This window comes from Hydra vulgaris, chromosome 10, assembly GCF_038396675.1.
Source record: "Hydra vulgaris chromosome 10, alternate assembly HydraT2T_AEP".
In the NCBI taxonomy this organism is placed as follows: Eukaryota; Metazoa; Cnidaria; class Hydrozoa; order Anthoathecata; family Hydridae; genus Hydra; species Hydra vulgaris.
The window spans coordinates 47,397,675-47,414,333 of NC_088929.1; the positions used below are offsets into that span (position 1 = coordinate 47,397,675).

Genomic DNA, 16,659 nt, shown 5'->3' on the forward strand with positions numbered 1-16,659 from the left:
GTTCAAAATCTCTATATATTATTGCCAAACTTAATAGTTTTAATAGTAGTAGTAGTAGTAGTAGTAGTAGTAGTAGTAGTAGTAGTAGTAGTAGTAGTAGTAGTAGTAGTAGTAGTAGTAGTAGTAGTAGTAGTAAGAGTGATAGTAGTGTGTCCCTTGGAGTGTGTTTGACACGAAACCCTTGGCAGCCATTGCAACTGAGGTATTGGCAAGAAAGAGTCCCAGCTTTGTTTTATAAGAAAACATGAGCGAATGTGAAACTTTTATTGTACGAGCATATACTTCATATTATGTAATGTTAAAACATACTTAAACATATATCAAGTTTAACACTTTGACTTTCACTTAAAAACTGCATTGCGTCAACCTCTTCTCAATTTTTAATCTGCAGCATTTATTTCCGTTAAAAACAATTTTTATATAGTTTTAAAATTTTGATGACCAATGTGCCAGCATGGCCGAGTGGTTAGCTTGCTGAGCTTTTGAACTTAAAAGCCGTGGTTCGAGTCCTAACACCAGCGAGTTTTTTTTAAATTTTTTTAAATACAAAATACTTGTAAAGATTTATAAAGATTATAAACAAACATATCTAACAATATTATACACTTTATCAAACGAAAAGATTTTTAAAAAAGCTAAAAAATTCTAAAACATTTAAAAACAGGGGATATTTGTTGCATGTGTCATGATTGAGATACTTGTGTTATTTTAGTTTTACATTTCAAGTTTTTTTCCAATTAAGTTGAGTTTGTGCAAGAAAAATGAGTATATAAAATGTTTATATATTGAATATAAAATCTATGGAACTGTAAAGTTGTTTTGTTTTGCAATATAGCAAGCTGATGATTTAAACTTGCCACACGGCGACCTTAACTTTTTAAGTTAAGGTCGCCGTGTGGAAACATACTTTTTAAACCCCCTTAAAACAGTAAGAGGGTTTAAAAAGTATGTTTCATATAAGAATATAATTGAAAGTTCTAATTCTATATGTAAATTAAGCCATTTTATTGAATTAATTACTTTTAAAAATAATTAAAAGTTAAAGTTATTTAATATTGATACAATAAGGAAATTTAGAGTTTTACAGCTAATTTACCACGCCCTTGTTAAACATTCTAAACCATGTGTGCAACAACAACAACAGAATTTAGATAACCATCAAAATAGTATTATACTCCATTATTTTTTGGCTGATCTCTAATCTTAACTTTTAAATAAGGCCCATAAATTAGGCAACGCTAAATTTCACTAATAAACAAAACAAAAAAGATCAAAATTTTCCCTCACATAGTCGTATGTTAAATAAAAAATCAAAATCGCTCATTAAGTTTAATTGAAATCGTCATCTAAAAGAACTGAAGATCTCCTTCTTTTTTAAAAATAAATTTAGCGCTGCGTAATTTATGGACGATCTCTAAGCATTTTATAGTCTATAGTTTTTAATGGCCTAAAATCTTCTTAGTTCTGCTATTTGGATAGTTTTGTCTGCATCTGCATTGCATACGAATGTCTGTAAGTGTAAACATCTTTAGCATATATTGAGTTTGCAGGCAGTATATGGAACAATCGGGTATAATAAATTTATAAAAATAAGAAAACTTTCGAATTTTATTCTAACAATTAAAAATCTTTTTTGGTATATTAATATTTTTTTGCTATAAACATTGCTATATATATATTATAGATATATACTATTCTAAAATTTTTTAGAAATATTGGTATAAATACAGCAAGATTGAAAAATTTCAATCTGGCTGTATTTGTCTTTAATCCTCCAAAATGACACCAATGACAGCGCACTTAACCACTGAGCTATCAATGATAAGCAGTTAAGAGTAAAACAAATGCTGAAAGGGTGCGCATGTTAATTTTTGTGCTCTTAAAGCAATTTTTTTAAATGAGTTATTTTATGTAAAAATATTATAGTAAACAAATGATAGGTATAGAAACAACCTGTGTGGAATAAGTAATTATAGAAATGGTAGATTTGGTAAAGACCCGTATTTTATGGGTCTGGAAAGCTAGGATATATATATATATATATATATATATATATATATATATATATATATATATATATATATATATTATATATATATATATATATATATATATATATATATATATATATATATATATATATATATATATATATAGAAAAAAGTATAGAAAAGGTCAGTGTAGAATAGACTTACAAAGACCTGTATTTTTACAGGTCAGATCAGCTAGTATGGTATTATTAATAAATACTCTTTTGTAAGTAACAAACTGTCTGGTTGTCCTACCAGGCTACTGGCAGGCATTTTTTTAAACTTCAGTTGCCTTTTTAGAAAATGAGTTGTCCCATGCCACCAGATGACCATAAGGGTACACCCCTGTATATATGTAATTTGTTACAGAAAAATTAAAATATGTTAGTAAGTACTTAGCCCCCAAAACAACAAATTAGGGACTGGGCAATACAGTGCAATGTTCTTTGTACTTACTAACATGTTCCAAATTATAATACTGTGTTATCTATATCTAAGTTATAATACTATATCCTAACAAGTTCTAAGTTAAAATAGATAATATTATACTGTAAATGTTTTCACTTTTTATTTAAGTCCTGCAAAACTTGTTTAGAAACAAAGAGTGAAGAAAAATTATGCAGAAATAAAGAAAGTTATCTCATTGCATGTAAAGAAAATGGTGTTGTACCTGTTTCATACTATTTACACAATAATAGCAAGCGCAAATTAAATATGTCTCAAAGAGGACTTGGTACATTGGGTACAAAGGCTTTGTGTGATTCTTTAACAGTAACATTTTTATAGTATTTACTTAAATCATCAGTTTAAATTATCAAGTTAAATTATCAGTTTAAAAAAATAAAAAACTAATCTATTTTTTATTTATTATAAATACTTTTTCTTATTTTAATGATTGATGTTAAATCTTTACTGTTATTTTTTATATACACTTATATTATACATTACATTTTGTATTTGTGTTATTTAAAAATAAGTTTACATAGTTATTGCATAATAATAAAATGTTTTTAAGTTAAAAGCAAAATAAGTAATGGCACTTTTTTTCTTAACTTTTAAAATAAACATTCAACATTTTAACATAAACTTTCATAGTTCTAAGGTGTAATTTGATTTAAAATGTTGCAAATAACATTGGAAATTTTTTTTATAATTTTATTTGGAACATTTTTTACCTTTTTTACATTTTTATTTATTATTATTATTATTTTTTTTTGTTTGTTTATGTTTTCTAGATATTATCACCAAATCAATAACCAAAAATGTGTATTCAAATAGCTAAAGAAATGTTAGGCCCCAATGTTTTGAGGCGATACTAACATAGACAGTTTTTATTATGATGATAATAGCCACCAATAGTTAAATATGTCGAAAAGTATTATGTAATTATTTTTCCTCAACAAGTTTGTCCATATTTGAAATATGACATGGTAACTTCAATTGTAATTCTTTAAAATTGAAACAATTTATTAATTTGTTTTTATACTATATATTCTTTGTGTGATTTTTTAATAAGAAATGGTGGTAAGCACTTTTTAAATTCAAAGTGAAGAAAACTTTTTATTTTGTTCATTTATCATATTGTCTGTTCTGGGAAAAGCATTTACATCTTACTCAAAATAAAACTGATCAAAATATTTTTAAAATGTTCAATAAAATTAAACAATGTGTCATTTTTGGAAATACATTTTTAAAATATTATAATTTTTTGATGAATATACCACATTCTTACTTTGAACATTGCAAATTTGTTAAAACAGGAAAAGAAATATTTTAGGAAAATAAAGAGATAAAAATATGGCACCAATTCTCATACTATATATTATCACTACTATCACCATATTTATCTTTAGTTTTAGTTGCAAAATTATTAAAAATAGATATTGATTATTGCAGCATTTTTAGATCATATTTATTAATAGAAAACAATCGAGGACATTGGGAATGAAGTTGTAATGCTGGATATTTTCCTAGATATTGAAGTTATAATCTAGTAAAGCTTATAAAAAAACTTTATAAATAAAGTCTTTTTTTCCTTCTAAAATCGTTATGATCACCGCATTGACTAAGTTGTTCTCCTGAAGCATATTTTAGCATAGTTAGCCTAATTGTACTCCAGAACATAGTGAGAATTTTTTTTTTGAAAATAGTAACTATAATCTATTATGAATGAAAATTCAAACTTACTAAACTAAAATTCAACTCTTAAAGTCCTCTATCAGTAAGAATTCTTAACTTTTGATAATAGCTTTCAAAGTTTATGTTTGGCCAATTATAGAATTATGTAATCCTGTCTGGAATCCCTATCTCTTGAAAGATCTATGCAACAAAAAAAAGTCCAGAAATATTATGCATGAGTTGTCTGTAAAAGGTGTTGTATTTCTTATAATCTTATATTACCTTAAATCTTGACTCTCCTGAATGTTTTAGTATAAAGTTCTTATAATGACATACAAAATAATACACAACCTTGTGGGCTTATCTTTTTCAGGAATTTAAAGTTTTTGCTACTAAACACTATTCAACAAGGTGTCATTCAAAAAATATTATTTAAAGTAGCAAATGCAATAGTATTACATATAGATTATTATGCAAAAGAATGATTAAAATACAGAATTCTCTACCTAATTGTGTAGTTTATTTGTTTTGATTGTCTGAGTTGTCAATTTGTACAGTTTAGTAACATCACTTGACTGGTAAGGATAACAATCTTGTTCTACACACTGATAAGTAACACTACTTTAAAAACATAGAAAAACAGAACATAAACATATATTAACTTTGAACATAATATATTTTATGAACACATTTTATAAACTATAAAAATTTATTTTGTTACACATTTATGCATACTTATAAACTATAAATTAGTAACAAATTAATAAATTTGAAAATGAATTTGTGAATTATTTCAGTTGTAGTTGTAGAATTATCTCACACCACTATATTGGGTTGTAGGTAAAAGTAATAAAAAGATCTGGTTAACTGAACTTTTTAATTAAGCCATTGCATCTTTAAAGTTTTTTTTTAATGACTTCCTAAATAAGTTGATGGCAAAACTATAATGGGCCCTAGTCTAACATGATTGTTTCCAAAGTTGTTTACATGTTTATGTAAGGTATCATACTGCTCACATGGCAGTTTATTTTGTTTATTTCTGATTAAAGATGTTGCTGCCTTATAAATAAATTCTTTGAAATCCATATTATTTTATAAGTTATATAGATAACTGTTTATATAATTTACAGTTTAATGTTTTTATAAGTTATAATGAAGTTTTATGTGGCAAGCATATTGATCAGTTTTCATGTGGCAAGCATATTGATACCAATACATAAATGTCATGAAACAAAATAGCTAAAAGACAGAAAAAAAAGTTCTCCAAAAAGCAGCCAAAAACAAGTATGAAAAGATAATATACTACTTTTCTTATTTTCCAGTATCTGGTCAGCTGTACAGAATTCCCAAATACATGACTTAGAAGAGAATGATCCTACTTACATGTCTAATTAATGTCTCCAGAAAATGCTTTTATTTGTCAGAAAACGTTAAAAAAAAATAGATATAAAAAATCATAGATATGCACTTCAGAGTAAGGTCAGTAAAATAACATATTTAAAAACTGCATGTCATTTAGTCATTACCTTCTACTATCATAAAATAAGCTCAAAGAAACCTTTGATAACTTTTTAAAAAAAGTGAACAAGGAGACAAATTCTCCAGGACACAAACCAGGACAAGGAGACAAATTTTCAAATATTATGGAAAACTCAAAACAATCAGAACTTATTATTCCAAATGATTTTATTCCTGGTCCATGGATCAAAACACTTAAATATACAAGGGGGGTCCAAAAGTTTGTGGAATGAAAGGGATAGAGTGGGGAGAGGGGAGGTAGCTATGTCTCATATTAATTAGTGACTCATAAATATAGAAATTTTTGTTTCAGCTCTGACATTTACCAACACTCACCTGCTAAACAAGTTAATCCAGAAGAAAACTGAAACTATGAAGAAAATTAAACACCATGCTGTGATAGAATTCCTTACCAAGCAAGGAAAGAACGCTTTCGAAAGAAATGGGAACTGTTTATGGGGAAAAGTGCCCTAGTAAATCAATGATTTACATATGGCATGGTCAAAAAAAACAATTTTTGGAGTTGTGTGGAGACAAACCTGCTCAGATTTTGGAGCGGATTGTTACCAGAGATGAAACTGTGGGTTCATCACTTTGAACCCAAGTCCAAACAAGTGTCCACATTTTATGCAATGGCATAAAATGTGGACACCACAGCCAAAAGAAATTCAGAGTGTCGGAGTTGGCTGGAAAGTTGATAGCTACTGTTGTTTTGTGAGGAGATATTACTCATTGACTGCAAAAAAAAGGCCAGGAGCATAACCGGAGAATACTACACAACAATATAAAGGAACAACAAATAATAGAAAAGTTAAAGGAGGTTATCAAAGAAAATTGACCAAGGGTGTGTTGCTCTTGCCAGACAATGTGCTAGTTCATAAGAGCAGAGTTGCAATTGCTGCTCTGCACACACATGGCTTCGACTCACTAGTGCGCTCACCTTAAAGTCCAGATCTGGCGCCAAGTGATTTTTATTTGTTCCCTAGTTTGAAAATAAACTTAAGAGGAAGGAAATTTTCTAATAATTGCTTCCTTGTTCTGATGACAAGGAGGCAATTTTGGCTCATTTTGAAGCAAAAGATAAAAAATACTTTTATGATGGCATAGAAAAATTAGTTCATATATCTAATTAGTGTATTCAGCCCAAGGGAGATTATATTGAAATGGAAAAATAGATTTGTTGTTTCAATTTATTTAATTTATTTTATTTTAACTGTTGGACCCTCCTTGTACAGTCAAAAAGTTCTTATTCTATCAGTAATAACACCACTAATGTATTAAAGAAAAACAACATTCAAATGAAAAATTTAAAATGTAACATTTATTAATCTACTGCTATTTTAAAAAATGATGCTGGGGAACTACATTGTAAAATGTTTCACCATGGTGAACCATTGTTGAACAGTTTTCTTAAGGTGTCTCAAGTATGAAACTATGAAAAAAATATGATGTAATGCTGGATGTAATTAAGTTTGATTTTAATTAAGTACTAAAAATAAAAATAAATACAAAACATTATTTTGCTACTTCCATGATGTATTAGAATTAGCAAAGCACTGAGCCTTATAAGTTGATGACTGTTTTCATTTTAGGGTGTCGTTTAGCAAACTTGTTGAAACTTTATTCTATATCTGCAAAGGGATTCACCACTTAAGATATGATAACAATATGCCACCAAAAAAGTAAAGATCAATCTTATTGCAAAAGTACTATTGCCAAAAAATACATTAATGCATATGTCAACCCTGGGAATAACTATATAAGCTCAGGATATAAAGAAAAAAATTTTATTTTTTTCTTGAAAAAAAAGAAGATAAGAGTAAAGTAAAATAACACATTTCAATAGAACAGTTAAGAATTTGCTTAGAAATTAAAGATTCATCAGAAATGCATTTCTGATGAATCATTGTTGATGAAACACAGTGTTAAATGGAAAAAATTTTTGTTAAGTGATTTTCTACTACTAATATATATATATATATATATATATATATATATATATATATATATATATATATATATATATATATATATATATATATATATATATATATATATAATCATATGATAATGTATTAGTTTAGTTTTAAGTTTTAATTTTACTTTATTTTTATAAAGTTTCGTCAAGTTGTTACATATTGTTCATTGAAATTTTTTTTTAGGGCAATTATCACGTATCACATTTGAATTTGTCTGAAAATTGTTTCGGTTCTGAAGGTTGCTTATATTTGTCAATACTCTTTAAAGAAAATAGTTTTATTTCTACTTTAGTAAGTTATTTATTTTATTCACTTTCCCAAGGCTAAGCAAGAATGTTGTTTTTACAACCCTCTCTTAACTCTTTAACTTTGAAAGACAAGTTTGATAAATCAATAAAAACATATACTTATTATATCAAAGGATATAAAAAAGAAAAATTAACCTATTGGTAGAAAAAGAAAAAATTAAGAAAAAATTTGGTAGAGCTATTGATTCGCCTACTAGTAGTATAATTAATGTAATACATGCATACATGCATACCAGAGACATGGTGGCCCCAGAGGCTATGCAGGATTCCCACATGGGCTTTTCACTTTTTCATCTAAATATGGGCTTTTTGGCAAATTTTAATTTTTCTACATTTTAAAGAAATTCCACAATCATTTACAATATTTATGTTTGCACAAATTAAATTTTATTAATCAATTGATTTAAAGTCTTCAACTTTGAGCGCAATTATATTAGTATTTTGCATAATAATAATATTGCTCCAAAAAACAAACCCTTAAACGGTTTTTAACGATCGTAATGTTGACAAAATAAATTTAAGAAAGTCTGCAGTCCCCAGACAATAATAATAGCTATTATTATTGTTGGACTTAAGTTAACTTAATTTAAAATTTAACCCCAAAACATTTTCCTTAAATGAATTAAAAACGCTATACAATTACTCTATAGTAATTGTATTGCGTTTTAATTCATTTAAGAAAAATATTTTGGTGTTAAAATTTAAATTAAGTTTTATATAAATGAATATCGAACTCGTGTTTTGCATTTTTGTAAAGTTTCGAAACTGATATAAACTTGGTTTATAATAAATAAAAATTTTTATTTTTATATTATATTTACAGTTTATATTATTGTATGTAAATAAAGAAATCACTCCGTAATATCCTGTCCTCTTACAGATTAAAAAAAGGAAGATGGCTGTGCAAAAAGTACATTTAAAGAAGATATGTTTTATACAAACTTTGAATTATGAACTATATAAATACACAAATACATATTTAAGTATACAATATATATTAAAAAAAACTAAACCTGACGAAATATTATAATAAAAAATATCTTATAAGTAAATCTGGTACTCAGATCATTGTACACACTCAGTTAATTTTCATGAGTATTTATAAATGTCAATAACAATTAAGATAACCATAAAATTACTTCCCGCTATCAATTAAAATAACTTGTAATCCCCGCTATCAATTAAAATAACGCAAGTTTTTAATATAAAACTCCCGCGAATTTAAAAATATATATAACATAAATAACCTTTTAAAAATAGCGTAAAACAATATTATTTAACGAACTTATTTTAATTGAGGTGTGGGAGTACCGCAAATATTTTCAAATACAACTTGATATTACATCTATACACTTTACTTATTTACTATTAATTATAGGTAAGTTTAAAATAAATTATAAAGATTCTTACATAGCTTTAAATTTTTTTATTTTCATTATTTTAGTTTTGTTTTATTTTTGAAATGACAAAACAATAAAATAGCATTTTTGGAAAAAATATGAAATACTTTTCAATTAAGTAACTGCTAAATGAAACTACGTTATAAAAACTTTTATGTTTAAATTATGTCAATAGCGGCACCATTTTTTGAGTGGCATTTATGCTGTTGTGAGTTTATGCAAAAATGCTAAAAAATTTAAAACACCGAATTGAACAAAAGCATAAACTATATTTAAAAAAAAAATTATATATAATTTAAAAAAATTTATATTATTATAGAATAAAATATATATCATCATATAGTAATAGAAAAATTAAAATCTTTGATTTTTAATTTTGTGTTCTTCAAACAATAAAATACTAATCGTATTTGCTTGCGGTAAAGTCGCTGCATCGTGTTGTTACCATTTTTTATTGTGATGTATTACAAACAATATTATTGTTACAAATAGTTTTATCTCAAATTGTTAGTTTGTATTGATGATTTATAATAAGGTCAGATATTAATAAGGTCAGATATTATGTATATATATATATATATATATACATATATATATACATATATATATATATATACATATATATATATATATATATATATATATATATATATATATATATATATATATATATATATATATATATATATATGTATATATATATATATATATATATATATATATATATATATATATATATATATATATATATATATCAGGGTGTTAGCTAGCCCAATGGTGCCGCGTATAACGCCTTATTCCCAATGGGCTTAAAATTCCCAAATGTTAATGACCTTTTTTTTTTTTTTTTAGAGTGTTTTTTTGAGTTTTTTAGGACCTTTTCTAGAAAATTCCCAACATTTTCTAGAACAACAACAATAAAATTTCCCAATACGGCAAAAACCCGGTATAAAATTTATTTCTGGCTAATGCCCTGTATATATATACATATATATATATATTTATATACATATATATATATATATATATATATATATATATATATATATATATATATATATACATATATATATATACATATACATATATACATATACATATATACATATATATATATATATATATATATATATATATATGTATATATATATATATACATACATACATACATATACATATACCTATACATATATATTTTTTTTCGTATGGGCCTTTACATCAAGCATATATGGTAAAATCCCGCATATATAGGCCTTTTAATAAAAATCCGCATGGGCTTTTTAGAGCCACCACGCCCCTGATACATACATACATACATACATACATACATACATACATACATACATACATGTTGCATTAAACATTGTATGATTCATTACATATAAATTGTATTATAAATTGTATATACATACATACATTGTATAATACATTATATACATACTGAAAATAACAAATGCAATAGCCTTGTTTATCAAGGCTGATGTTTTAAACGCAGTATTATCAGGAAGCAAGAAACTTATCGCTTAGAAGCAATAAGTTTCCAGTTCCCTTTGTTAAGTTTTCTCTTTATTAAATTGTTGTTGTTGTTTTTTTAATAATTTTTTATTTTGGCTATAATCGACGTTGAGAAAGCACAACTTTTTTTCTTTTTTTAAGTTTTTTTTTCTAAAATTGTTAAATAATTATATAAAATCTAATAAAATCTAAACCTAGATTTAAAAATAGTAGTATAAAAAGGGCGTTCTAGCTTATTTTTTTTCAACCATTATACTAACCATAATTTCTTAACCTATTTTAACCATAAACCTATCCATAATTTCTGAGCTAAAATAAAATAATGGTAGCATAACAACCATAAGATATTAATATATTATGGTTACATCATAACTATAAAATCTGAGCTAAAAATTTTTGTAATTTTGTAATTTTTTATAAATCAATTTTTTTATAAATCAATTTTTTTAAGTTATAAGCTCAATTGATTTCACAAATGAAATCTAAGCGTAAAAGTAATATAGCTTAAGCGTAAAAAAAAAAAATTACAGCAAAACTTCCAGATTGCCCCTCTTGTGCATCCCCAGAGTTTAATGTTACTACTAATCTTCTTCCAGTAGTAACACTAGGCATGGAATCAGTAAAATTTCTGTAAAATGATATAGTAGTTGTAGAATCAATTGTTGCTTTTGATTGATACAATAGTCCAGATGATTCATTATTAAATGATTTAATATTATCACCGTTCCACAAAGAAAGATAAAAGTCTTCTAAACCAGATGAGAATAGTGTATATACATACACTATTCACATCAAATTCAGAAAATAGTGTATAATATTTCCATTATATGGTGTCCAAGGTTGTATAGCAGAGTTAGTATTTACTGGAGAATTGTATGCATCATACATGCGTACTCTAGATTCCCACCAATTTCCAGATCCGCCAATAATATGCATTATAATATATTTAAGATAAACACCATTACCAGCATTGTCTGTAGTGTCTAATAATATATATTCTTTACCATAAGTTGTGTTTGTATATCTAAATATTTCTGAGAATAATTTAATAAATGACAACGATTGAAGTATTGATATAGTTCTTGTAATAAAAGGTTGTAACCAATATGTTAGTGAATTACTAGTTTTATTGTATAATTGAAATACTAGACTAGTATTAAATGGTAAATCTAGTGTAAAGTATCCTCCTAATGCATTAGCCGTATGTACATTACAACTTTGTAAAGAGTTTGCATAAAATGAGTTGCCAAGTGGGTCAAGTCGAGAAAATAAAAAATCACAGGCTAAAGGGATATTATTATCTCTAAGACTATCTGTAGAAGTAGAAAAATCTCCTATGCAAAGTGTATGATCTGCATATATTCTAAGAAATACATTACCTGGAACATTATGATTAGGATCAAATCCTTCAAATGCTAGACATAGCTTTCTGAGAATACCAGGACCAGAAGGTTGAACAAAGACTGTTGTTGCATCAGCACCTGCATTTGGTGGAATAGTCTGTTTTTTTAATCCAAGGCATGTTAAACTTGAATTTGGTGTTATTCCTAATTCATTAAGATTAAGTGTTTTATTATCAACATAATTTTTTGTAGCAGCATTATGTGAGCTAGTAGAAGTTCTGCTACATTTATTAATTTATTAGAATTCATATTATTATTACTAGCTGCATTATTTTGTCTATCTCTCTTCTAATGAACAAGTTAGTAGCTTGAGATATTGTTAAACCATCTACAGCTACAACTGAATTAGTGTCACGTCCGAATTTATCAACAGGCATTTTATATATAGAAAATTTTTTTAAATAGATTTTTTTTTTTTAATTACCATAGATTATAAATAATATTCTGAAAATCATGTCCTTCATCTAGTTTTTTCAAAACATATAAACACAAGTGTCCACAGAATGAGGTATTTCCAAATTGAACTTTATCCCTATTATAATAAACAGGACTTTTTAAATAATTAACTACTTCAACTGGCAGTGGTAGTCCATAAGAGTCAAAACTTTTTTATCTCCGTCTTTATACCAGCAAATCCAGTGAAATCCTTGGGTACTTAAATCTCCTTTATTTAATATTCCACATTCTTTTTTTTGTGTATTTTTTAGATCCTTTGGATCTATAAGAATTAGGTAATTCATCTCTTACAAATACACCTTTAAAATGTTTTATTTTTAATTTTTTTGCTGCTTTGATCAATTGAAAATTTGTTAGTGGTTCATTTGGTAAAATTATTCCTTCAACATTGATAAGTTTATAATTATAATAATGATAATTGTTATTTTCCATTTTTATTTATATATATTTATATTTTTGGGCTCTTTGAACTATTTGGGCTATTTGACCTATTTGTCCTATAAATTATTTTCTTTTAGTTTGTAGTGTCCATATGCTAATGTGTGTATACCATCTTTTAAAATAACTCTTTTAACGTCTTCTGCGCTTAATGCTATTTTATTGATCTCTTCTGTGTAAATTTCATGTGAATGTGATCTTATTACATTCATATTCATAATCTTATTTTCTTTACTTAATAAACATTTTTTGTAATCTTCATGTGTTATATATTTTTTAATAACATTTTTCTTTACTCCTTTACATTTTTTGTTATCTTTTCCGTGTACTTTGTAAAAATACAACTTTGATCTGAGTCCTACAAATTCTTCAATTTGTGCCCCTCCAGACTCATCTTTAAACATTCCTATTACTTTCTTATTATCACCAACTTTAAAATCTACATTATTAATTGCTGGGTGTTTTGGGTCAAATTCACTTGTATCAAATTTGCTTTCAACATCCTTAGAAATATCAGCATAAAAGTCTTCTGTTTTAATTTTGTATGCTAAAGAATCTGTATATGTGAATAATAGTTTTGCTCGATCAGCATATTTTTTCTTTATGTAATCATAATGAAATTCATACATAAGAGTTTTGCTGAAATCTAAAATACACATTCCTAAGTAAATTGGTTTAGCATATTTTAATTTTGTTCTTTTCATATGTATTGCTATTAAGTTTTCATCAAATATTGTTCTACTTTCAAAGTTCGGTTTTGATGCTAGTTTAATAGCTTCATTTCTGTCTGTTACTAATCTAATATCAACTATGTTTTCAACATTCTCCATTGTTTTTCCAAATACTGAATTGTTCATGAGTTTAAAAAAGTCTTTAAATCATTAGTTGCTTTAGTTCTAAGGTTTGTATTTAATTCAATGTATTCATTTAGCCATGCTTTTTCTTAAAATTTTATTCCTCTATGAATTTTAGTAATCTTTAATCCTAATCTTTTATATAGTTTTAGATTTTCATAATGTAATATATAATTTTTCTTATTACTCAAGTTAGGTACTAATTTTTCAACTTTATCAGTATTTATCCTTTTAGGTGCAAGTGGATAATCGTTATGTTCATCATGTAGATATTCAGGGTAATCTAAATCTACCTCTAGTATACATGGAGTTGATTTCCAGTTTTCTATTTCATTTTCATCCATCCATTTAAAACCATGTGTTGGAAGTGGTTTACTCATTGCCCACCTATATAAATTATTAGCATCTAAATATTGGATGAATGTTAATGGTTTGCTTTGATCATACTCAATACCCATGTACTTATTATTAGAAGTTCCTAACCTTTTTGATATCATACTAATTCCACCTCTTATACCTTTCTTTATCATTAGTATAATATTGTAATCACTTAGCAATTTTAATTTTATTTTTGTTTTCTTCAATGCTGCATCCCAAGCTAATCCTGGTGATGTATAATACCAAGCAGGATATAATTTATAACAATTCATACAAACAAAAGCACATCTGAAACATTGTACAAATCATGATAATCTCTAAATGTTTTGCAATTAAACTCATTCCATATATTTTGTGCATGTGAGTAATCATCATCACTTATATCTTCATTGTTTAATTTTGAAAAGAATGATTCTTTTGGCGGTAATTGTTTCTCATTAAATCTATTAATAGAATCAACCCAATCATATGGGTATGCACCTTTTCTTAGTAACAAATCTAATTTTTTACCTGAATATAATTTTCTGATATTTTTGCACTGGTCTTTTGCTAAATTCTTTGATAAAGCATCTAAACTAGAAGGCATAAATCGTAAGCTCAAATGCCCCATCTAAGTAATCAGAGGGTGTTGGCTTCTTATCACGACAAGAATAAATGGTAGTATCATCAGCAAACAATGCCACCTTAGATGTGAGAATATCTGGAAGATCATTAATGTAAATTAAAAAGAGTATTGGGCCAAGGATAGAACCTTGAGGAACCCCTGAAGTTACAGAATAAGAAGAAGAGTGCTGTCCATCGAGGACGACTTTTATACTACGATTGGAAAGGAAGGATTCAATAATCTTAAAGATGTTGCCGGATACACCATAAGAAGAAAGCTTATGGAGAAGACCAGCATGCCAAACTTTATCAAAAGCTTTTGAGATGTCAAGAGCGATGGCCTTAACCTCTCCACCTTTATCTAATGCACGATAAAACCTATCAGTTATTACTGTTACCAAATCAGCTGTAGAACAAGAAGATCGAAATCAGTCAGAAAGTAAACTATTAGATTCAAGATGAGAAATTAGGTGTTTGTTAATTAAAGACTCAAAAACCTTGCCTATAATAGGAAGAAGACTAATGGGACGGTAGTTAGACGAATCAGATCGCTCTCCAGAATTTTTGAAGATAGGGATAACAAATGCCGCTTTCCAGCAGGCTGGAAAACAAGACTCTCATAAGCACTTGTTAAATAGTTTTGAGAGTATAGACGACAGCTCCGGAGAACACTTCTGCAAGACAATAACAGGTATGTTGTCCGGGCAACAAGCTGTAGAAGAGTCTAGGCAGGAAATCACTTTAGATACAGAAGCTGGAGTGATATGAATGTCAAGCAATGGATCAACCTGTTTGTTGGCAATATCAGGTAGAACGCAACTAGTGGAATCAAGAGATGATATTGATGAAAAGTTTTTAGCAAATAATTCAGCTTTGTCTTTAGGTGAGGTGACTAAGTCTGAACTATACAAGAGAGGTGGAATTAAAGATTTGCCCTTATTATTGATATTATTAAGGATTCTCCAGAAGTCGCCTAATTTTTGAGATGAGATATGAGATTTCATGACCTGAGAATAGCGGGCTTTGGCATTAGACAAAACCTTTTTACAATTGTTTCTAGCACTAATAAACAGACGCCTGTTTTCTGGAGAATTGTTTTGCTGATAAATATGGAAGTAACGGTTTCAATTGGCAATCGCAGCAGCACAGTGTGAGGAAAACCATGGAGGAGAGTGAAGCTTGACATGGAATCATCGAGAGGGAACAAAAGATTCCATGCCAGCCTGAATCCATGAAGTTATGAAAGAAGAACATTTGTCAACAGAAAGACGAAAGATTTCTACCTAAGGGCCATCACAAAGAAAATCACGGAAAGAATCCTAGTCAGCTTTACTGTAGTTGTAAGAGGTTCGATAATAGGAGGATTCAGGTGATGAAGAAGAATGAGATATTAGTTTTAGAGAGATCAAACTGTGATCAGAAGCACCTAAGGGTGAATGTGGAGAAACTGAGCACTGACTAGGATCAGAAACAAGACATCAGTGGAGTAGAGAAGGTAAATGATTCGGGTTGTCAGGAAAGCGAGTTGTAAAGTTGACTATTTGAGTTAGGGATTGAGAAAGGCAAAAGTTGTGGGCTTTAAAGCCTGCAGAATCACTGACACTAGAGCCAAGCCATTCAGAATGGTGAGCATTAAAGTCACCGACAACAACTATATTA

The 16,659-nt window shown here is 27.4% G+C and overlaps 1 protein-coding gene across 1 annotated transcript in view; it reads left to right on the forward strand.

Moving 5' to 3' along the window:
• LOC100205700 (leucine-rich repeat-containing protein 74B) overlaps nt 1-16,659 on the forward strand; it is a 54,788-nt gene that overhangs the window by 1,603 nt on the left and 36,526 nt on the right. The window contains exons 2-3 of the mRNA XM_065808176.1: nt 2,626-2,801; nt 7,829-7,936. Of these exons, the coding sequence (XP_065664248.1) occupies nt 2,626-2,801; nt 7,829-7,936 (284 nt within the window). The remainder of the gene's footprint in view (nt 1-2,625; nt 2,802-7,828; nt 7,937-16,659) is intronic.